Below are 23,624 nucleotides of genomic sequence, written 5' to 3' on the forward strand. Positions count from 1 at the left end.
TGTACATACTGTAAATAAAGAATAAAAATAGCATAAGCATTTCCATTTAAATTTGCCTGAAGATAATTATGAATGCACTCTGGCTGAACTTCAAGTATTCAGATTTTAAACATTAATTTACTTTGACTATGTGCATGTCAAAATGAAAGATTGCTGTCTGGATCCAGACATGCAGTATTAATACTGAACACGTGCATTCATTTCAGGTCAGCAGACATTCCAACTCTACTTCAGCAGGTGGTAGGGATAGCACTCTAATTAAAATCTATATTAAAAAGTTCACAATGGGCTATCTACTCTGAATAGCTCCCATACAGAAACATCACTGCAGCTGAAGGACTTAGACCACCTTCCCTCAAATTTGAATGGCCCCTCACATAAACCACCTTTCTGAACAATTTCTACTTTTTCAACCTACCAACAGATTTTTCAAGGCAGCCCACTAAAGATTTCAGCATCCATTTATCACACTAAGAAAGGTACCAAAATATTTCTTCAAAATAATCTCACATTAAATACCAAAGCAATGAAAAAGTGATAACAAAACTCATTCCCTATTACGTATTTGTCTCTGGTCACTTCAGAAAATTACTGCCTTTCATAAGTGATACATCTGTGTAAACAAAGTCAAGGTAATCTCAGCCTGGTAAAAAAAAATGACTTAGTCACAGTTTTAGGGTAAATATCTACCTGTTTGGGGTTTGGTTTTTTCTAACTTAACATTTTTACATTACACTTTCAGGGGTGAGGTTTTTGGTTTGTAGTAAATATATATCATACTGAAGCCCAGAAGTATTCTGACATTTAACAGTGCACAAAATTCTTCAGTTACAGTGTTTCTTCCAAACAATAGAGAACACTAACTCCACACAACACACACACTTCACTCACTCCTTATACCTCACTTCTGCTCCCACATGAGGTGATGGTGTGACCAGCAGGCTGAATGCAAGTACTTAGAACATTATGGCAACCACAGCAAACTGGAATAAGGGGATACACAAAACCCCTGAAATGGAACATGTTGTTCCTCAAGTGAAACTAATAATTGCATTAAATACCTTCCAGGAAAAGAGTGATATCGATCTTCTGACTCAGAAGACAAATAGGTCCTTTTTTCTTCTTCAGATTTGAAAGCAACTAAGGATAAAGTGAAGAACTATTCTATTACTGATAGCAAAACCAGAATCTTTCTTTTTAATTACCATTTCCATAGAGGAACTAAACCTTCCACAGGGAGCATCAAGATGATGACAATTACCAAAGTATTTTCTCTTTCTTTCAGAAACCACTTGTTTCTCTGCACTCATACTGATGCTCCAAGAAATGAGACTTAAAGTGTGGCCTTATCCCTTCTCTCTTGAAAACCACCCATATTGTACACCCTTACACCTCCTTCACCTCTTTACTAGCATTAAGATTAAACTGATGCACACTGTAGCCAAGGATAAATTTAAATATTGTTGTATCCCACACAATGTACTGTATTTTATGAGACTCCCATGTGGAAGTGATTCAAGTCTGAATTGCATGTAATGGTCAAATAATAAAACCTGGATAACAGGTGCCACTTTAGATCTATAAATTCAAATATTATACACAACTGTGACACAAGCTTCTTTTACAACTGCTGTTCATCATTAGATGCCTGTGCAGTCTTCATCACTCACAGAAATAAAGGAGCATTTTCCTTCCCTGAGTACAGTATCTTTTTTTTCTCATGTGTGGAACTATCCATTATACTTCCTTATAACTCAACCAGCCCAGATAACTTAGAATGTTACTTTGTCTACTGTAAAGTTAAGAAATATAAAAGTATATTTGACCTGCTTCTTTTTCCTAGTAAACAGAATCTTATCATACTCTTCTATTTAAAATAATTTTGGCTCCTAGTGAGAAACATCCATTGCTAAACAGCAAGAAAATCTATATATAAGTTAATTACTAATGTTGCATTGAACTTTTATTACAAAACAGCACATTTTGGTTTGACTATTTATTTACAAAACAAAAACATTATGTTACCCCTAACAAACAAGGATATACTAAGAATTAGGGAAAAACTTTAATAGTTTTACTCTTTTCACAGACACAAAGAGAAATCACGTGTGAATTTTGACAACATGGACAGAATTCAGCAAAACACAGCGCTGGTTTACCAAACATGTTCACAGCTCCATCACAGAATGTTAGACTGGTGTCACTGCACCAAGTGGCTCCTCCACCTTCTGCTTTGTTTCTTTTAGCCTATAGGGTACTGCTCAGTGTATAAATACAAGGTATATATACAGAACTGGACTGAATCTGTTTCTTTTCAGACAGAAATAGCACTTTCAGAGCGGGTGGCAAGACAGTCCAATAAGCAGATACTGTCTATTGTCAGATGGACAGACAGATCTGCAGCTGTTTACAGGATGTGTCAAGGAACTGTGTACCTGCTTCTCTGCTTTAAGGGTCACGTACGGATCCACAAATAAAATTATTATACGAGGAACATCAGAAAGGCATAGCAATTATACTTGCCAAAGCAGAATTGGAACAAGGACCATTTTTAGCAACTTATTCATAGCTAACCAAGTACGCTGTAGAAGCTCTGAACTTAAAACACAAAACCTTGAGCCCACCCAATTAATAAAATATCAACTAACAAGAAATTAAAAACATGAAAGTTGAACTGAACTTGAAATTGTATTGTCAGCCTGACCACATTACTTTCATGGTAACTTATTAACACTCTTCACATGCTTACCTCTACACACAAAAACTCCGCAGAACTGTAAGGCTGACTAAACACTGAAAGGATTTATGCAATTTTAGAGAAGATAAAACAAAATACTTGGTCTTACTGTATTAATAACTAGGTGTTCATACCATTTCAAACTATGCATCTCTCCTAAGTGTCTTGCCTGAGCTAGGACCAGAACTCCCCATGCAATCACAGGAAAAAAGCCAACACACTTGAATTCCTTACCTCCAGGGGGTGCTTCAGGAAAGCAAGCATATTTTCACTTAGCTAATCAGACCTAACTTAGAAACCTAAACTATGGGATGTATGGAAAAAACAATTTTTGAACACCTATTTTCATAGATACTTGAGCATTCCCAAGGCAGTCTTTTGTTTATGATCACTTTAATGTAGCAGCTAAAATGCACATTTAAACAAGGACAGAAAGTCCCATTTCAACAGTTTTTTGCTCGGGGGTTTTTTGCCAAAGAAGTCTTTTCATCGTTTATTCCAGACTGATATTTTCAAAGACACTACTCTATTTTCAAGGTGCAACTATGAAAACATTTGTGAAACAATGCCATAGAAATCGATGCTAAAAAACAGTAGACTGTAGAGGTTTAAAAAAGTATGGTTTAGCATGCAGAAAGCCACACGAGTAGTTCCATTTAAAACACATCTTAAATCCACCTCATTCATCAGGCTTTAAACCCTTCATTTTAGGAATCTGTTTCTTGAGGATAGTGTTTGCAACATAGATGGCACATGTGTTTTCAATACTGGAATGTGCCTAAAGGAACTGGGTACAATCACAAGTCACACAATCCTTGATGTTAGCAAGACATTAACTAGCTCCACACTTTCCACACATCAAAGTTCTTCTTGATTTAGTTCCTGGTACCTGAAGTACATGTTAAAAGCAATGGAACTGCTTTTACAAAAAGTTAGGTTGTATTAATGAAAATGAAAAAAATCCAGCTATGAAAACTTAAAACAAGATTTTGCAGTGGTAAGAGGCTGATTAGCAGGCATTTCTATGTCTCAGGTCTCATAAAAACAACAAATCCAACCTTAATCCTGAGGGATATTTAATTTTTTTCCTTTGTATATATACCAAAATTTAGAAAAATGTTTACAGTTTGCATTAATTTTCCTTTCTTTTGTGTCCACCAACAGTAAGTTTGAAAAACGCAGACTAAATTGCCTTCTTGAATCACAGTTTGGGCATGGGTCTCAAGAAAAAAAGATAAATAATGGTCCTTCGACAGGTTGTTCTCGCAAAGAGGTTAGAACCTATAAATCATTTGATACATAAACATTATTTTCCTTATAAAATCATTTTCCTGCAGAGCAAAATTAACTGAGATACAGGAGGAAAGATCTCAGCTTGAATCAACTACACGTTATTAATTCATCCTAGAAGCTGCCTTACTGCTTCAAGCCAAAGGCTGTGAAAACCTGCAAAATAAGAAAGAGAATTATGTTAAACTAATTCTTACACATTTTAGACTGAAACTGAACTAGCTTAGAAGCACTGCATCACGATCAGGGATCAGCAGCTATGGATATATTTCCTAGAGTTATGCATCGTTTTCTAAACTTTCACCTAAGACAACAGATCTTCTTTAGTGTTCCATTGTTTAAAGATACATCTGACTTTTGCCATCCAACCACATGCTGCAAACCAATCCAGATCACTATAACTTCAATGTCTTGACTTATATATGTCTAGAAACTACTTTTCATTTCATTCTGGTATACAGTATTATTAAGACCACTTCTTCAATACAAATGAGCTTTCCTCAATAACTGTGGAAAAAAATGGTTCTAATAAAGTCTTTGCTGCTAAAGAAAAGCAAAATGCAATTTTTTTGCTGCTCAATATTTCCTTAGACTCTTCCTATAAGAGAAGTTGTTCTGCTAATATTTTTCCCCTTTTTTTTTTTTTAAACCGAAGTGTTATGCCAAATATCACATTTGCTCTTTAGTATGTGCTAGGTAGCACACCTGGAACTTCAAGTACAAATTTATCAACTGATTTCACTTAGTGCCAGGAAGGTGAGTCAAACCAGAAATGTTGTACAAACACAATGCAAATAATCACTGATACATGGGTAGAGGTGTGATCCAAGACAGCAACCAGCAAGATCTCAGGAAGTAAACGAAGAATATACTCTAACAAATAAATCCACGTCATCATTACTGTAAGAAACAACTACGGCATTCACCAACTTTATCTGTTCCCCCTTGCCAAAAAAAACAAGTAAAACATACTTAATAATGGAAAAAATAATTCACACATGCACACAGAAAACATGCAGTCTGGTAACACAAATGCCATTTTTGCACTTCACAGACCCTTTGGAGTTTGGTTGGGGTTTTTTTAATGATACATATAACAAGCTGCAGCTGAAGCAAACTTTCTTCTTTTGCTGGAAGAATCCACATCTTTAAGAGATGCAAACTTTCCTGGTGTACGTACCTGAGACCCATGAAAATCTGCCTTGCCAAAATTTCTAAAATGTTTTTAAGCATGACAGTAAAGGAAACTGACTGCTTAGCACATTGTACCTCCCGCACAGTGAAAACCTCTTGCTAACGCTGATCATTATGAAAAAACCTCACACCATCCTGATTGGACACACAAAACCCTGGCTGCATCACGTTGCAAGCGTCTTAGTACCACACCCAGAAAGCTTTATTTGGATACGATCTTTTCCATGAATGAACAACTACTTGCTTACAATTATGTAGCACACTCTGAAACCAAAAGTCCGAGTTTAGGATAGAAAAAAGTTTAAACTATTTTAAACTTTCCCAGCTAAGATTCTGAAAATAAGGAAAATAAAGTGCTCATAAACGAGCATGAACATACATGATGATGATCAATTAATAAAAATCACACAAATCCCTCTAATCTCAGAAGACTTTTATACTAATCACTGCTTCATTTCCTTTGCGATCATATTTGAAGTGACAGTGGATCTCATTTTTTCGGAATAATCTTCTAGGATATTTACACAAGCCTAATGTATGCAATGCTCCTGCATTATTAATGATTTCTGTGGGAAACGAATGAAAATTTTACTTCACTTGCTAGGGTTTCCTCTGAACTTTTGAGTCCTTTCAAGCAATGCAAAGCAAGGCCCTGAGCCGGGAGATCATTTGTAGTGGGATCAATTAAGTGACTAAATTGAAAATAAAATTCAACAAAATGGCATTTTTAACCTAAATGTTAATTTAAGCGGTTTTCAAGGAGAGGTTCCAGCGCGGTCACACAGCGCCATCTAGCAGTGACTCACAGTATGGCACCCCTCTGACACCAAGTTTGACACTTCTCTAAGTTTGTAAAGTCCTCACTTATTTAAAGACATTCTAAGAAACCAGGGAAGTGACCTGTACGATTGCTATAAACAAACTAAAGCCGAAGCTTTACAGACTGAATCTACACCAACTGCTGCAGTTCTCTTTCCACTGACCAAACTCTGGCTTCATAAAAGGGAGAAGGTATTACAGTCACCTTTGATAGCTTATTACATCTGCAAAAATCGTTCTAAAATTGATCTGGAAAAGCTAAGTAGCCATTAGTAGATCGCCTACTGTAATGTAGTCCTGTGCAGTTCTTATTGCAAGGCTGACATCAAACTGTGATCTAATGTTTCTTCAACATGTTACCTTCACTTATTTTAAGTGGCCAAGATTTCTGCTTGTCGTGACTAAAACTGTTGAAACATCTCAAGTTACATATGCCAATAAATTCAGGGTTTCTAACATACTGGGGGAGGGGAGGATCTTTTAAGGCCCCAACGAATGGCATCAAGATGGATTCTTTACCAGATCAAGTTGCACAAAGTACTTGCAGAAATCTATCACGGCACAAAACACTAAAACAAAGCATTCCAACTCTAAAGCTCTAGTTTCACAAGCACATACTTTAATTCAGCACAAGGAAGCCTTAGTGCTAAATGAAAGACAAGCCATCTCTTGTAAGCCATCTCTTACCCACTTAGTCCAGGTAATGCTCTGCCTTCTTTCTTTCTCAATGTCTCAATGCATATGTCTCAATGCACATGCATAGGCACTTAGAAGTATTCGCACTGAATCAAACCAAGCATCTAATACGATTTTACAATAAAATGGCCCAAAAATAAAACAAAAGGTGCCAGAGTAATTTTGAAACTACAATGGGCAAAAAGAAAAGCAAATAACAGAAGTGTGATGACAATCGTGGCTTAGCAATTCAGAGTTAGTATTACTATGAACAGTGGTGGCCCTAAATGAGCTGTGAAAGCAAACCCTTAAAAACCCACTGTGAGTCTCTATAAATTAGCAGCATTCACTTCACACATTACAAAACAGAAGCAGAGAAGCAAGCCATTCTGACTAGGATAGCAGAAAAGCTAGAACCAAGACTTCAACTTCCCCACCTTCAACAGTTTTATTCCAGAAACTATTTCCTGCAAGTATTTTTCTATGGAAGTGTATTTCAGTATTTCTCATCTTATATAGAAAACATTAAGTCAATTACGACAGAGTTATTCTCTAACAGAATCTGATCAAGATTTCAGCTGTCCTGGGACCTAAATTTGAAGGTTTCATAAAACTGTATGTTGAGTAAGACAACAAAAAAACCTCCCTCCTCCACATTTATCAAAATTGTACATGCTATATAAACATACAAATGTCCTTGAAGATTGATGCAAATAAATAAACTGGATAATGTCCAAAGGAATGGAGCAAGAAAGGTCAGAGCTCTAGAGAACATGACCTATGAGAAAAGCTTTTAGGAATTAGGTCTATTTATCCTAAACACAAGATGCCTATAAGAGAAAAGGCATAACAGTATTCAAATACGTGAAAGGTTGCTATGCAGAAGAAGAGAATCAGATGTTTTCCAGACCCACTAAAGAACATATGGGCAGCTGAAGGCTTAACTGTGCTAAAAGGTATAGGTCACATACTCAGAAACACTTTTCAAACAGAAAGGTAGTTCATCATCCAAAAGAGGTTATGAATTCTCCATCACTGCAAGTTTACAACACCCAGCTAAAACAAGAGCTGCTGAATGGCCCAACCCTGGGAAGGAGAGCTCACCATGTCAGGTGCCTTTTGGCCTCTGATCTTCAACAGAATGCAGCAGTCTAAGAGAAAGCTCTGTCATCGTGAACACAAACTTGCAACCTACTCACTGCAGGTGGTGAGGGAAAACTGTTCCACTTAAAATTCCTCTCCCAGTCCTCCTCTGCACCAGTTTACATCCCAGAACTAAACCCCTCTTCCAACACCTGGCAGCTGGGCTGCCTGCAGCAGGTGAGCAGCATCAGAATGAGGTGCTGATAAACTAAGTGAATTCCTCCTCAAGCCACCGAAGAGCAAAGTTCACAGCCCCCTCCATTTAAATGTAATTCTGCCTCAGTAAAGAGAGGAACCACTGACAACACTGAAAAGCTGCACCTGTAAAAACTGGCAGTCACCTACAGAAGAAAACACATTTTCTTGCTCTGCTGTGTTTTTATTTGGAAAATCATGAACAGACTCAGAGACAATTCTGAATACCTAAGTTTACCAACAGCCATTTTTAATTAAAAGACACAAGTGTCATGGCAAAAGAGTTTGTGGAGAAAATTTCCTTCCTCTCATAAGTTTCCTGGAGTCTGGGGTTTTATGAAAATCAAGACAAAAAAAAAAGTCTTTAACAGTAAGATTTTTCTCCTAAAACAGAAAATTCTGGTAGTGCTTTTCTTATTCTACTCAAGTGTTACAAAGAATATCTGGAACTACCAGCAATATGTGAAGGTGACTGTCTTACAACTGAACTTGTTAATTTTTTTACTTTCTAGTAAGACTTCCAACCACATTCACTTGATATTCTCCTTCCATCACTATCAATTATAAGACTCAAACTTCCAGTTAAATAACGAATAGTAACTAATGCTCAAATTTACCATCCCTTGATGGTCTACATCTTTACATTCACAAAGGAAAATTAACATTTCCAATGGGAATTTAATTTTTCAAAGCTTGATAAAGACAAGGAGAAAAGTGGCAACCCATCAACAAACAACAGAATCTCACAAGTCATCTATCACTTAGGGAATTAATTACAAACAAGCACACTTTCACCCTTAAAAACCAGCCAACAAGAGCTGAGGGCCCAAAACACCTAATAAAATCCACAGTCAAGTATTCTGTCTTCTATTAAATTGCAAGACAAAAAAAAAAAATCACATCTCTATAGACTAGTGTCTTGTACCAATCAACAGCAATTCAGTTTTGGCACAATTAACTCAAAGTCTATTTATAGTTGTCCAAGACAAAGTTCCTGCTTAGCTTCTTTCTGTAAGCAAAATCCAAAGCCAGGGATTTGAGACGAGACAAAAGCTAATGTCTTCTGCTTAAATAGCCTGTTCCACAGCCCCAACACTTAATCTGCTAACTCCAACTGGTAGCACACAAAAGATACAGGGATTCACAGCAGCAAATTCAAGGTTGATGGATGTGCCCATCCATCCTGGCTAAGCGTGAGTGTTGTAAAGACTGCACCAGCTCAGTCAGCTTAAGGTCCCCTTGGGTACTGTTTGGCCATGACAGCTATCCAACTTTCCCCAAGTGGTTGAAAATAGCACAAAAATCACAAAAACTGGAAAGGACAAAGCCAAAGTTTCCTATGAACAGAAGAAAGCAGTTATGACAATATAAAACATTCTAACACACAGTTTTATGATGCAATAAAGTCACTTCTGTGCACATCCTGAGATGCAGAGCAGCCTTACCACTTCTCCCAGGGTGAGAGGGCTCACTATCTATCTTGTATTGCTGAGACCAACTAATTACACAGTTTCTGTGAAACATTAAGAGCCTGTGCATAACTCAGTTGATTTCAAATTCGGCTTTGGAGTACAGCAGTGCCAGAAAAGAGCAGGACTGAATGGTTATTCCATAACCACGAGGAGCATACAGGTCACCGGGGAGTCTGCTCCAGCTTTGCTTCAGATGGCACCACAATGTCACTTCACTATCACAGAGCTCCTTCCCTGCTAACTTAAAGGCCTCCCAGGCCACAGTCCTACTGCCCCAAGAGGTACAAGGGACAGACTGTTCTTTGACAATTTGTCTCCACTATCTCAAACATCGTTCACAACAAAAGATTTTACAAAACTAAATTTAAAATATTTAGATGGAAAAAAGCAAGAAAATTATACAACTCAGAGGTTCCTGAAGATAAGCTCAAGAAAACTATATACAGTCAACATGAACAAATTAAAAAAAGAAAATAAGTACTTCCACAAACCTTAAGTTAAGCACATAAAATACACAAGATAAGTACACAGCTAGGCCTTACCCACAGTCAACTTACGATATTAATTCACAGCAGGCAGCATTTTCCCTCAAAAAACACATTAAATCACAACCTGTATATTGTTTAGAATTTGCCTGAACAAATGAAAAAGCTAGCTTTGGAAGTTTAGGATAGCACCACACTAGTGACAACAGCTAGCAAATGCTAGCCCTAACAAGCTGTTAGGCATCCAAACAATTAACTACTGACGTCCAATCTGAACATCATCTGCCTTTACAATCACAGTTTTATTTATGCTGTAGTTATGCATTTCAACAAGTAGTGTTTGTTCTCTAGTCCTTATAGTATTTTGTGTCTTGGTGAAATACATACAGTAAGACAGTGTACATAAGATTATTAAAATTAGACAATTTTTGAATCACTCCTCAAAGAAAACAACATGTTGATCGTTATAAGCACACTCCTCAAATAATGTTTCAAAGAGAAGTCCGTATATAAAAGTAACCCAGCCTACCCAGCCCAGCAAACATAAAGCAGAAAGTGGAATAGCTCTTCAAAAAGGTGCATTTAGGCAATTGCACTTCATGAATCTCATCTCCTTAGCACAGGCTCTCTAGAAGGGAAACCGAGTCCAACACAAAACATAACTGAAGTGGCCACTCTCGAGACAAAACAGAAGTACAAAACACAGACCTTCATAATCAACAGCAAAGCTGCCAACTAAACCGGCCTGAGACCAGAATGACAGCAAGTAACTTAACCCAGCAGGTTCAGTCTTAGGCAGAGGCGCTGATGCTCCACTGAGAGCTGCGAGCGCAGCAGGGCAGGGAAGTCACTCCTTAGGCACTGCTGCCCCCTCTCGGCCGCTCCCGGCACGGCCCCACAGCCTCACCTCCCAAACCCTCTCCGGCTGAAAAAAGCCTCCACTGCTTCACTCGCTACCTTAGCCCAACTGTGTGTGTGCCTGACCACCGCACAGACATTCTTTTAGAAGGAAAACAGAAGGGTAATGTCCAAACTTGCACGGCTGAGACACAAAAAGGCATAAATTAAATGCAGAGATGAGCTAAGACAACAGCAGACACACTCCAGGGATAGGATGGGAATTGAAGAGATAAAAAATTGCTACATGTTTTATTTCTTGTTCACTCAGCGACAGCACCTGTTTTAATACCTGAGAGCCACAGAATCACTTACCAGGGTTGCATAAACATAGCCAAAGCCGGCCATGAAGAAGGAAAAAAAATTACACTCAGTCTGACAGTCCTTTTCTCTCTCCCTTTTTTTCCCCCTGCCTTTATTTGCTCCCACCGATGAGGAAAAGCACCAAAACCAATTTGTGTCTATTATCTGTTTTAGTGCATTTCTACTGTCTGCAGCCAGCCTCCATAATCACACAGCAGTCTTGTCTCGCAGTATGCCCTCAGGCCTAACAGAGGGAGAGCACAGATTAACGTTCTGTATTTGGAGACACAGAACAGTTCGAGTTGTTCTACATTCAAAATTCTTAAAAGCAACAAGCCAGAAAGCAACTCTCCCAGGCCTGCCTTGCTCCCCAGAGTAACTTACAGCAATTCACATAAGGAGGCATCCACTCTGCAACTGACAAAAAAGCATTCCCAAAATATATTAAAGCATCTTAATGCAAAACTGTGACCATGGCAAGTTCAAAGAACTCTGCCCTCATTGGCAACTAAGCTTCATCCTTTCTAGCAAATGAAACTATAGTCAAACTGAAACAAGAGCCTGCAGTGAACATTAACCCTCCACCACTATTCCCCAGTCATCCAGGGTAACAAGTACGTCCTTTTCAAGTGCTCCTACAAATATTCCAGATCAAAATGTAATCCTGCTCCTACCTCTGAGAGTACATGGTCAAAGAAATCTCTTCAGGTTATTAAAAAATGGTCTGTTCTCCCATTAGCTTTTATCAATCTACTATAAATTTTCCTCAAGCATGAAGAACTGTAAAACATGTGAAACTACTGACTCTGTAGAACACCCTACAAAGCTCCTCATCATCTGGGTGTTTATGCTGAACTCACTTCATCACTGCTATTTATGCTTCATTTGCTAATTGCTTAACCATCTACTACAGGGACATATTCCACACAGGAGGATGGATGCTACCAGGAGTTGAAATTTACCTTTCATGGTTCAATCCTTTTCAAATTCATTCTTCTGGATTACATGAAATTCAGCATTACCAGAACTAAACTCAGTTGCACAACCACCAGAGCATGCAGCCAATGCTCTGTCACTAGGATTAACCTTAAATATGTCATGCATTCTTAAATTTGCCTATGTGAGCTCTCTACAAGTGTCTCAGAAGATAGTGTGCACACAGGATTTTATTAGGCTCTTCAGCGTGCTCTCAACTTTCAGTTGCCAGCCCTATGATTGTGAAATAAAAACACTGAAAGCAAAAACCAAACAAACAAAAAGCCACTCACAGATGAATGGACAATTTTGAAGAGTATAAAGACAGTACACACTTGTCATATCAAGTGCTAATGGCAGTGATGCCATTATGAGGAGAAAAGACTCCAGCTCTTATCTAGTTCCTCCATAAACAAGGGAAACATTTCCCAGTTTGAGAACTCTGAGTTCTATCCTGAAACAGAGACAACAGCCTCAAAGCTGGACTCACCACTTAACAGAAAGTTGCCCAACAGGAATAAGAAGCTGATCCTGAGGAAGTCGAGGTAGGAAAACCTCACCGCAAAGAGGTCGTATATCTTGCTCTGTGCTCCAAGTCAAAAGTGATAAGTAACAGAAGTCTAGCCACACACGGGTTAGGAAGTTTTACAGGGAACACTGGAGCAGTAATACAAAGCTGCCAAAACCACAATTATACGTTAGTTTACAGAGACTTAGGGAACATGCAGTGCTGCAGATGAGTCACAGCACGACACTGTATGAACTCTACACTGCAAGAAACCATCCCAACAATATCCAGACTCACTGTCCCACAGGACACTTCTGGATGCACTGAATATATCTATTCTTTCCAAAGAACTGTGAAATCTTGATCGTCTGCAGTTATGCAACTCCCATCTGCTACATCCCTTGAGCCTCACCTGTTTTCTTGCCTGCTATGTCCCATTTCACCCTCTCTCCTCATCCTCCTAATCATCTCACTGTAAAACTTTCAGATTTAAAAAAGAAAACCTCTACACCCACATCCCAAGTATTCCCATACTAACTGCATGTCAGAGAATACTTTTCAAGCCAGAGCACCAAGAATGAGCACACAAAATAAACTTATTTGCAGGAACTCCAGTCTTCTAATAGCAGGAACTGTAAGGCAATTAAGACAACAGGTACAGAAATAAGTTATTTTACTGCCTTGCCCAGTATCAACATCCAAAAGCTTTTACATCCACAGTGAGCCTGAAGCTGAAAGAGAAATCTGTGGCAGAACAGGTATGCCAGCAAGGTCATCAAGCAATGCAAAAATCATATGGGGCTTTGACTGTACAAGTTATAGACAATGGGGTGAATTCTTTCAGCAAGGGTACAAAACATCAGAATTTACATCTCTGATCATTTTTCTCCATTGCTCAGCTGCTTCAGAGAGTTTCATAACTGTAGTGTTGTAGAGAAAACAGAAACACCTGTCATCAACAGAAAAGTCCTGAGGGGTATTTTGTGTATTTAAGCACACATGATGCATACCCTGCCCCTTGAAAAAAGAGTGCAAATTCTTTTTTTTTTCCTAAATTGGCACTGTACTCACAACCATTTGAAAAGTACAAATCCAAACACAAGGACGAACCTTGACTTCTCTGACTGATAAGGCACTTAATGAGCAGCTAATAAAGACTTGTCTTTTAGTTTAATAAAGAATACTAAAAATACCTCACAATAAGGATAGCTCACCCCAAAAATTACACAGTAGTCACTACCATTTTACATGATACTTACGAAGGAACAGATGAGCATTATCAGCAGGGTGGAGAGGAAAAAATGGAAAGACCAACTGCTGATCCTGAGCAACTAAAACTATACACTGGAAACCAGCAGAGATCTTAGTCAAAACACTTCGTCAACCACTATGCAGGCTGCAGAGAGCTTACTTTAATAATACAGTAACCTATTAAAGAGATTTGTACTTTAAAACAATAAAATAAATCAAAATCTAGTATTAAAATTTTATTGTGTGGTACAAAAGTACTTTTAAAACAACACTTGAAACAAAGGACCAGATTCTGAAGTGATTCACAACCCATTAATCAATACCTGTACAGTCTTAGTAATTTTCTTTATTTTGCACTTGGATGAATAAAACTCATGCTCCAGCATGCTTTGCTGTGTCTGTATGGGGATGGCCAAAGTCTACACAAGCATGGCTTATGCAACACAATGAATACGAGACAATGCCTTTGCACGCTGAAGTCCATTCTAGATTGTAGCCCCTCATCTGCTTTTCAACAGGAGACTCTTTCCTTTTACACCTGTCTTCTTTTTGACATGAGGTCTTAAGGAGATAATTTTTTTCTTCCTCGTCTTCTTCCTTCTTTCTTCTATTCAAATGTGTTGTTTAGGCAGATGGGGACTCTTAATGATACCTCAGTTATATCCACTGGTAAGCAAAATTGACAAGTGTTTAGAAAATTAACAAGTAGGAGAGGCAAAAACCCCCAGATAATTTCTTTAATGGGATTTCAAAATATTATTTGATATTTGCTTTAGAGAAATACACAAATTCTCTGCACAGGGAGTTACAGCGCTGTAAGACATGTAACTTGGACTATAAACACTAAGATTCAATAAGAATTGGCAAGTATCACTGATACAAGTCCTGCCAACTAAACACAATAATGGAGCTCCACACAGCAACTTTCCATCCAACACTTACAGACAAAATTTCTGAGACAGTGAATAGGATGCTTGAACTAATTTTAGATTAGTCTAAAACTGCACAAGTAAAGCTAAAGGTCTGTAACATAACCCAGTTTCTAAGTGTTACATCAAAGCCAAGCCCACTGAATTAGCAGAAACAATTCTTTTCGTAGAATCCCATGCTAGAAGAAGAATATGTTGTGTGCTAGCATTTATTTCTAAAATCCACAATTGCGTAGTGTAGATAAACTGTGACTGGTTTAGCCTCACTAAATTTTTACTATGAGTTTTTCCTTCATCTTCATAAAAGTTAGTGTTCATTTTTCTGATATTTCTAAGTTACTAGCAATGCCTTTCTGGTTCCCAGCATGTTTTACAACGGCTGAGAAGGGAATGCTTTGAACCTGAACAGCCCTGAGCCAGAAGCAATCTGTACAAAATAACAAGCATACTGTCTTGATCCATCAAAATTCATTCAAAGCTGGGCCAAAACCCACTAACTCCACAGAACTAGAAACACAGAGATGTCAAGATACGTGAATACAACTACCCACTTCGTAAGTCAAAGCATTCTATGTCTGACTATACAAGTGTAGTTCCATTTTTCAGAAAGAAAGTGCAGCTACATGGCAAACATACTGAACTCCCTTCCCAAACAAAAATCTTGCTCACAATATTAGAAAGCTCCCAGCTCGCCCACTTCCTGTTTTTCACAGCAGGCATTACTCGTCTGTACCATGAGAGTTTCTTCCTCCAGGGCGTATCTCACAGGGAGCACTCCAGCAGGTCTGCAGGCATGTCTAAACTATACAGCAAGTCATGCTGCCAAGAAACCAAAACCAGTTTTAGAACCAGTAAAGCCACCATCAGCTACACCGTTTCAGAATATGAACAAGTATCCATGGTACAGCCCTACACTGATAGCAGCTGGTCCACACATTTCTATGTGGCTCAGGCTCACAAAGCAGCTTTGTCTTCCCACAGGATGGAATGCAAGATTTGTTCAGAATGCTGCCCACCTTCACACTGTAAAAGTAGATACAAAAATAGGTTCAGCTCTTCTGCTAGTTTCCCTTTGCCTATTTTTAAGCTGATGCAGTCCCTGACTTTTAATCACCATTGCAGTTATTGCAGTATCTGTATATTGCTGATTCACGCTCTGGTCTCCCCCCAGACAGAGGCAATCTTTGCTGTGAAAAGCATAGCCCTCAGTTTTCACCTTTGGATAGAGACTCTCCTGGAAGCAACAAAGTGTCCTTGTACAGAAAGAACACTTTTGAAACATGTGAAAAGCAAGCAGGATATTATATCCATGTTCAGTTTCAGATAAGTCAACTTGTAAGACAGGTTGCATTGTTACAACTTCCAGTTAGCAACAGGAATCTGATGTTGCTTTTCTTCCTTCTATGTTTTTTTTCCAATACTGCAATTAGACAGAAGACATTAGAAACAGTGCTTGACTCCTTCATAATGGAGCAATGACTGCAAGTAAAGTTCACATTTTATTTTCTAAAGCCAGAACCTTATTCCAGCATCTTTTCAGTAAGCATTGTTTCAAAAGCTTAGGAACATGTAGGAAATAGGCTGAACACTTGTATTTAAGTAATAGCTGTCTGAGACACTGTGACAACAGACAATCTTTCATGTCAGTATTTCTATCTTTTCCCCAAGACTGTAAGTTTTACTAAAAACTAATAAATTCTAGCAACACAGGGATTGATTTACAAAACAGCTCATGCAAAACATTTTCTTCTTATTTTTTGCATACCATAAACAGCATTAATTTCAAGAAATGTTTGACATTCAGATCATGTTAAGCAACAGTTACTATTACAGAGTAGCTGCTTCACTGTAATGGACAAAGAGATTAAATCCCTATTTGACATTCTCTCTGAACTTCCAAACATGCCTTCTTCAAGAACAGTTTGACAAGAATTGCTTATTTCAAAAAGAAGAAACTACACTGCATAATTTCTGCCTATCACCTAGCATTGAGGCTTTTTTGTTTGCTCAATTTAATGCAGGTATAGACGTTAACATAGATTTCATAGTGACTAGAAACTAAAGGTCAAGTTCATGTACAACTACCAAAATTACTCCAGGACTCCTCTCTCAGCAACTGCAACTTTTGTTATGTTTTTAGTTCTCAATTTCAGATTCTAGATGTAGACTTATTTCTATTCTAATGTTATAAACAATAACTTACTAAAAGGATAAGGTATCAAAAATTTAAGGCAGTTCCGTCATTCACTGCATTCCCATCTTTCCTACATCTTTCCCGGTAAAATTCCAAAAGCACAGAACAGCCATCTGAATCTTGACAAGCCAAAAGTAGCTTCTGGAATAACATGCATTAGAACAACTAAGGTAAAGAGGAATTAAATTTAAGAAAGCCACAATGAGAACATATTTGCAATCTTATAGAAACAACTGTCACAAATAATGTATTTTGGACCAGCACTCCACTTGTCTGTGGAAAGAGCATACCTACTCTAGTGTTGTACTACGAATTTAATAATCACCTGGGTTCCCTAAAATAGTTCAGCACTTGAATAATTCAGTATCTTATTTCTACATAAGAAAGATCAACAGCAATAAAGGAAAATGAGATGCAACTGTTTAACAGTGTCATGACATGTTCAAGAAAGAAACAGCAATTCTTTTCAAATCAGGATTGTTTTTAGAAAAATTTCAGGACAGATAACTTTAGTGTTTCAGTACACAAGTTTAGGTGCAAGACACACCTAAACTTGAATTAATTAATTAAAATATAAGTGTCTGTTTTGACTAGTCAAAAGCTACACAAAAGAATTCAGATAATACTTTTCTATTGAAACATGGTATTGTTTTGTAAAATTCTGTGTGTAAAAATTGTTCAACTTTTTTGTCAGCATATTTTGCATTAAGGAGTTGAAATGTGGTCAGCACAACCACAAGTCTGGGGGTATTTACAGCACTGGGGAGGCAGAACAAAATGATGGGGAGATTTTCCAAGTACTTAGAAGGGAAGGAGAAATAGCATTCTCAGCTCTTTGAAACCTACAAGGTACAATCCTGTACCATCCCACCTCCATCACAATGATCATCTCTCCTGAAACAAAAGATCATTTACCTGGAGTAGACCACCTCTGCTGCAGTGCAAACACACACATCACCAAGTGAAAACACACTGCCTCTCTCCCTCTTTCCCTTGGGTTCCACCAATTAGTTAAAAAAGAAGAATCAATATATTTTCCATCCACTCATGAAAATTTTCAATTCAGTTTAGCAAGTAAAATGCCTCCAAAAAAGGCACTGAATTACATCTGACATCTGACCTGTGAAGAAAATCTAACCATTCTGAAAGCACTCATCCTGTAAACATTCTGCTTAATGCCAGGAAAACACTTTACCTCCTCACCTTCAGATCAGAAAGGGATCAGAAGGGGATTTTTAAAAGCATAATTAAGATTGAAAACATTTGATGACAGCTTGACAGCTCTGATAATTCCCTCCAGAAAAACTGAATTACAGGGCTCTCATACTGTTACCTGTAATTTTGTATCCATAAGCAGCCAGCTGTCCAGCCATGTATTCACCATCCGAATTATTGTGAGAACATCCCCATGTACGAATCCAGATTTTCTGAACACCAGGAATAATGCTGTCAAGTAAAAACAAATGAGAAATGCAAGTTAAATGACAAACAAGCTTCCCCTTTAAGCCCACTGAACTGACTGAATGAACTGTAATTCTTCAAACATAAAATTAGCAACACAAACAGTAAGAACTCCAAAATAGCTGAGGAAAAACAGTAATTATATGATTTTAGTGTAGTGGGTATTAGGTCTTGCTGGGATAGAGTAACAAAAACCCATATAGGGCTCTGTTTTGCCTTTGTGACTGTAACAGTGTTAACACACCAGTGTTTCAGCTGTCATTGAACAGCACTTGCTTGTTTCCCACTGTGCTCCATCCCACCACAAGCAGGCTGCAGATGGACGACAGGTTGGGAGGAACATGAACAGCATAGCTGACCAACAGGATAATTCATTCCAGACGACATCATGTTCAGCAATAAAGGCTCTGGGTTTGGTCTTTCCAAAATAACCATTGTTCTGAGACTGGTTGGGTACAGTCTGCTTGTGGGAGGTGGCAAATGGCTGCTTTTGCATCACTTGGGGTTTTTCCCTGCTCCTTCCTTCACTTTATCTGTCTTCATCTCAACCCACAAGTTTTCTCACTTATACTCTTCCAGTTCTGTCCCTTGTGGTAGAGTCAATCCACCACAACTAGCAAGAAAAGTTTCAGCATGGAGAAGGTGCAAAAGCTGTAGGATAACAACAGATTCAGTATATTGCAGTTATGTTAAAGCAACAACAAAAACCCCAACAAAACATACAAATATACACAAAAAAATATTAAACCCCCCAACTTGCTCAAAATTATCATATCATGTAACAAGTAACCTTAAAGCGACAGCACTGAAATTAGGCCACCAGCAAACAAACTGCAATCTTTTGATATTACAGCATGCATTGACTGTAGTTCCCTCCACGTGAGCCAGCTTTATAAATTAACTTGATGGCCGCCAGCCACATGAACAGCAGAAAGCTCCCATCCCAACCTTTCTGGGCTCCAGAAACAGCATGGCAGACATGCAGTGTGGAGCTAGCACATACAAGGCTCCAAAAATCAACAAAAAGTTCTGTAAGAAGCTCTCATTGAAATTCCTGGGATAACTGCCAATGAGCTAAAGATGCCAGTACAAGAACACCACACATCCTGGAACACAATACTGCACCCTGCCTACAGCTCTTTTTTCTTCCCCTCCCCCTCCAGGCTTCTTTTTCAACAGACACTTCCCCCAGCTAAAAATAGAAATTTGTTGATGGAACATTAATGATCATTAACTGTAAACACAGGGTATTTAGACTTCCTGCTGTCTAAACAACACATGTTCAATGTGCTTTCTTGGGTACAAATCACTAAAACACAGCCTGCTAGAGAATACATAGTACCTGAATGCTTTGGGGCATGAAGTACTTGGTGTGAAGTATCTACAGAGCACAGTTCAGCTATCTATACATTCCTGGCAGACTGGGACCAATGCACTTTCAGGGGCATGCAGATAAAGATGCATTGTTATGCTTAAAAAGCCTCTTTTGAATGCCAGTGAAAACCCAGAATTTTATTTCTCCACAGGAAAATAAATTTCCATACACAATTTATTTTCATCTTTATCATCTAGGGAGATTTTATCCACCAATTTGAAACTAATGTGTGGAAAGAAAAAAAAAAAAAAAAAAAAGAAGAAAGTCCAGATTTCAGACCTGCAGTAGAAACTATAATCAATAACTGAGTTGACCTATACTCTAATCCTCTCATCAATTAATTCATCCCACTGCAGCAGAAAGTTGATTCTGTTCTTATGGAAATCATAAGCAGGAAAAATGGGAAAAATGCAAAGATGCATTTCCTGCTTATTGCATACTATTTCCACTGAAATAAAACAGCAAGTTCAAAAGAAGTTTCACCACGTCACTTGCAGGCTGTAGAAAGTACAGCCTTTGCAAATCCCAGGATGCAGAAAGAAGGTTAAAAGACTGAAGCAAGGATGATGTACCCTTCATGAAAGGAGACAGGGTCACAGAATAAACTTCAGGGTCAGGGAATGAACTTCATCACACTGAGCATACACAAGTCCCTGGGCCCTGACAGGATACATTCACAAGAGAGACAGGGACGTACTGGAGGCAGTCCAACAAAGGGCCATAAAGATCATGAAGGGACTGGAGCATGCCTCATAACAGAAATGGCTCAGAGTGCTGGGACTGTCCTGCCTGAAGAAGAGAAGGCTCAGGATGATCTCGTCAAAGTATACAAATACCTGAAGGAAGAGGGCAAAGAAGGCAGAGGCAGGATTTTTTTCAGGGGTGCCCAGTGACAGGATCACAGGCAACAGGCACAAACCGAAACATGGGAGGTTCTCTCTGAGCATCACGAAACACTTTTTTCACTCTAAGAATGACCAAGAGCTGGCACGAATTACTTGGAGAGGCAAAAAGAGGGTTTGGAAAAGATGACTTTGCAACCCCAATCCTTTTGCAACTCTCAGGATTTTGTTCCTATTTCTCATTTCAGATGTCAAAAGGCTACTCCAGAAATGCATTTTGAAGACCTCAGATTGTATTTAGGTAATTGTGATTAAACAGGTAATTTGTCAGAAATCTTTTATAACTAAAAGTGTAACAGAAACCATTTTTCCAGTCTGATTATTCCATCAACACCTCAGCAATAACTGATTTCTACAGAAAATCTGTTGAGGAAAAGAATTTTGCTTAGAATTTACTATTTAATCTCTCTACATTCTATAAGGACTATTTTACTCATTTTTATCTTGTACACAGATTTTACAATAAGACATAACACAAACTTCCACCTTATTTTTAAAAGCTGACATGCACACAACAGATACAAGAAAAGCACCAACACAAGGTCGTTGTAAGACTTTACCTGTCACTTGGGGGCTCATCATCTGTCTGAACATTTTTTTGGGAGTTGCGTTTTCGCACTTTGGGGAAAACATTCTTTCTCACAAACTGCCGATCGTGTGGCTTCAAATCTTCTGCTGACACAATGTCTTCAATATCCTCAAGCACTGACTCACAGGCAGCAGGCATCTTCAAGAAGTGTTGGAGAAGATTGGCATTAGGAAAGCATTTGAATATAAAACCAAGGCCTCCTATCTACTACACACTTCTCATAAAGAAAAGTCAGCTATATCCCTAAGTTTATGTGCAACATATCACATGTATGAAGGATACTGAGCACATAAAAACAATCGCTATCAGAGACATTTCCTGAGTGCCCTCTTCCCCCAACACCTTAAATGCAGGCAGGGAGAAAATCAAACCACACAGATTCTTAAGGGTTATTTATAAATCATCTGTACCTTGTCATCTCCTAATTCAAAACCCCTTCATCTCCTCTGACATGGCACACCCAAGATACAGGTATTTTTAATCATGTCAGCATCATAATAAAATAGTGAGCTCATGTTATATGATGGATGTACTTCCACTCACATCACAGAAGAAGAATTAAAGACACAGAATCCTAGTGACTGCTTCAGAGGCCATTCTGGCTCTCTTGTTTGTGTGTGGACACTATCCAAATGTTTTCACAGTCCTTTTGAAAACAAACAGAACTATTCCTAGAATTTCTGATCCCACAGGCCTTTCATCTGAGTTAGTTCATTCATTGGGACAGTAAAATAAAAATTTCTGTTTTCAGGTACAGAATGTTAAACAACTATACCTGACTAATAAAAAATAAATATGTTACAATCTGGCTAGAATAATAAATTAAAAGATTGCTAATATATATTTTCCACAAGAAACAAAATATATATATATGCACATATATCTCCCAGCAGATGTGAAAATCCAGATTAGTTTTCAGGAATAAAAGAATTTATAGAAAAGTCTGTAAAAAGAGTTACAGCATTAATTACACACCACACTATGCTCTAACTCCTAATCAGTAGTCTGAAATACCACTGGAAACTCAGGTGTTTTACATAAACCAACAGTTTACTAAGGAAATTTGGGAAGTTTACAGGGAAAATACAACACTTTCCTAACTGACAATGAAGAACAAAAAAACAGCGCTTTAATTTCTTTAAAATTAGACTTCAGCAACCAAAGAGTTGCTACTGGCATAAAAACATGTGCAGATGTTGCAAATGAATAACTGAAGAACATAAGAAGTTAAACACCCAGGCATTTCCCCAGCATGTGTCCTTCAGTCAACCTTGCAAAATGTACTTCAAAATAAAACCTCGTGTAAACTGAACCATCATACATCTGCATTTAACTCAAAAAGGAACAGAATGATGTCACAAAGAGGATACATCTGCCCTAGCTCCTTAGGCAGTTAGTATTCTTCTAAATAAAAACCCCAGGATCTATACAATTATACAGCAAAAGGTGAACAAAACTAAACATTTGTGAAAAGTCTAGCAATAAAGAATATGAGGGAAAGGTGACATCTCTTACAGTAATTTATATAACTGAGAATATGCACAAATAGGTAAAGTTATCAAATCAGTATCTGGAATGGAATAAAAGGTTTTGACCTGTTTTTTCTCTCTTACAGAAAAATATCCAATGTAATGGGGCAGCTGGAAAAACAAATAAGCTTAGCTTATTTCAGTGACCCATGGAAGAAAGAAAACGGCCAAAGTAAAACTCCTACCTTTTAAAGCAAGGTCTAAATCTTCTTGGACAATAAACCTGAGGGGTGGGGGGGTAAGGAGAAGGAAAAAAGACATGGCATGAACAAGCAGAACTAGCAAACAGAAAACCATGAATTCATGTTCTTGTCAAACAAGCACTCATCCTCCCTTTGCAGAAATACATTCCTTGCACAGCTTGACCTCATGTGGACCAGGTACACACACTGGCTGGCTGGCAAGGTAGAAGAGTTTCCACGTTTTCGTGTGCCCCTGCACAGGAGACAGTGTTCTTTTTAGCCTTTTTCTATAGTCTGTTTTTTTTTTTTTTTTTGTCAAAGTCAGATGTATTTAAGTTATCTCAGACTTCCTCCAGATTCTGTGTTGAATCAGTTTAAAATTTTGAATGAAAGAAGGGAGAAAGATTAAGAGTAAATTTTAGTTCAAGTCATTCACTTTTTTTTAATTAAAACACTGTGAAGTTATTTTAAAACAGATTACTTGATATCTGCACTAGTTCCATACGCATGCATGAGATC

General features: G+C 38.1%; 1 protein-coding gene across 3 annotated transcripts in view; it reads right to left on the bottom strand.

The window, feature by feature from the left end:
* The window catches only part of CDKAL1 (CDK5 regulatory subunit associated protein 1 like 1), a 393,288-nt gene that overhangs the window by 368,424 nt on the left and 1,240 nt on the right, over nucleotides 1–23,624 (bottom strand). For all 3 annotated transcript variants that reach the window (XM_033061554.2, XM_033061574.2, XM_033061564.2), the window contains exons 2-4: nucleotides 23,109–23,146; nucleotides 21,366–21,532; nucleotides 18,401–18,513 (exon numbers count right to left, since the gene is read on the bottom strand). In XM_033061554.2, the coding sequence (XP_032917445.1) occupies nucleotides 18,401–18,513; nucleotides 21,366–21,532 (280 nt within the window). In that variant the 5' untranslated portion in view covers nucleotides 23,109–23,146. The remainder of the gene's footprint in view (nucleotides 1–18,400; nucleotides 18,514–21,365; nucleotides 21,533–23,108; nucleotides 23,147–23,624) is intronic.

This window comes from Catharus ustulatus, chromosome 1 (genome assembly GCF_009819885.2).
Source record: "Catharus ustulatus isolate bCatUst1 chromosome 1, bCatUst1.pri.v2, whole genome shotgun sequence".
Classification (NCBI taxonomy): domain Eukaryota; kingdom Metazoa; phylum Chordata; class Aves; order Passeriformes; family Turdidae; genus Catharus; species Catharus ustulatus.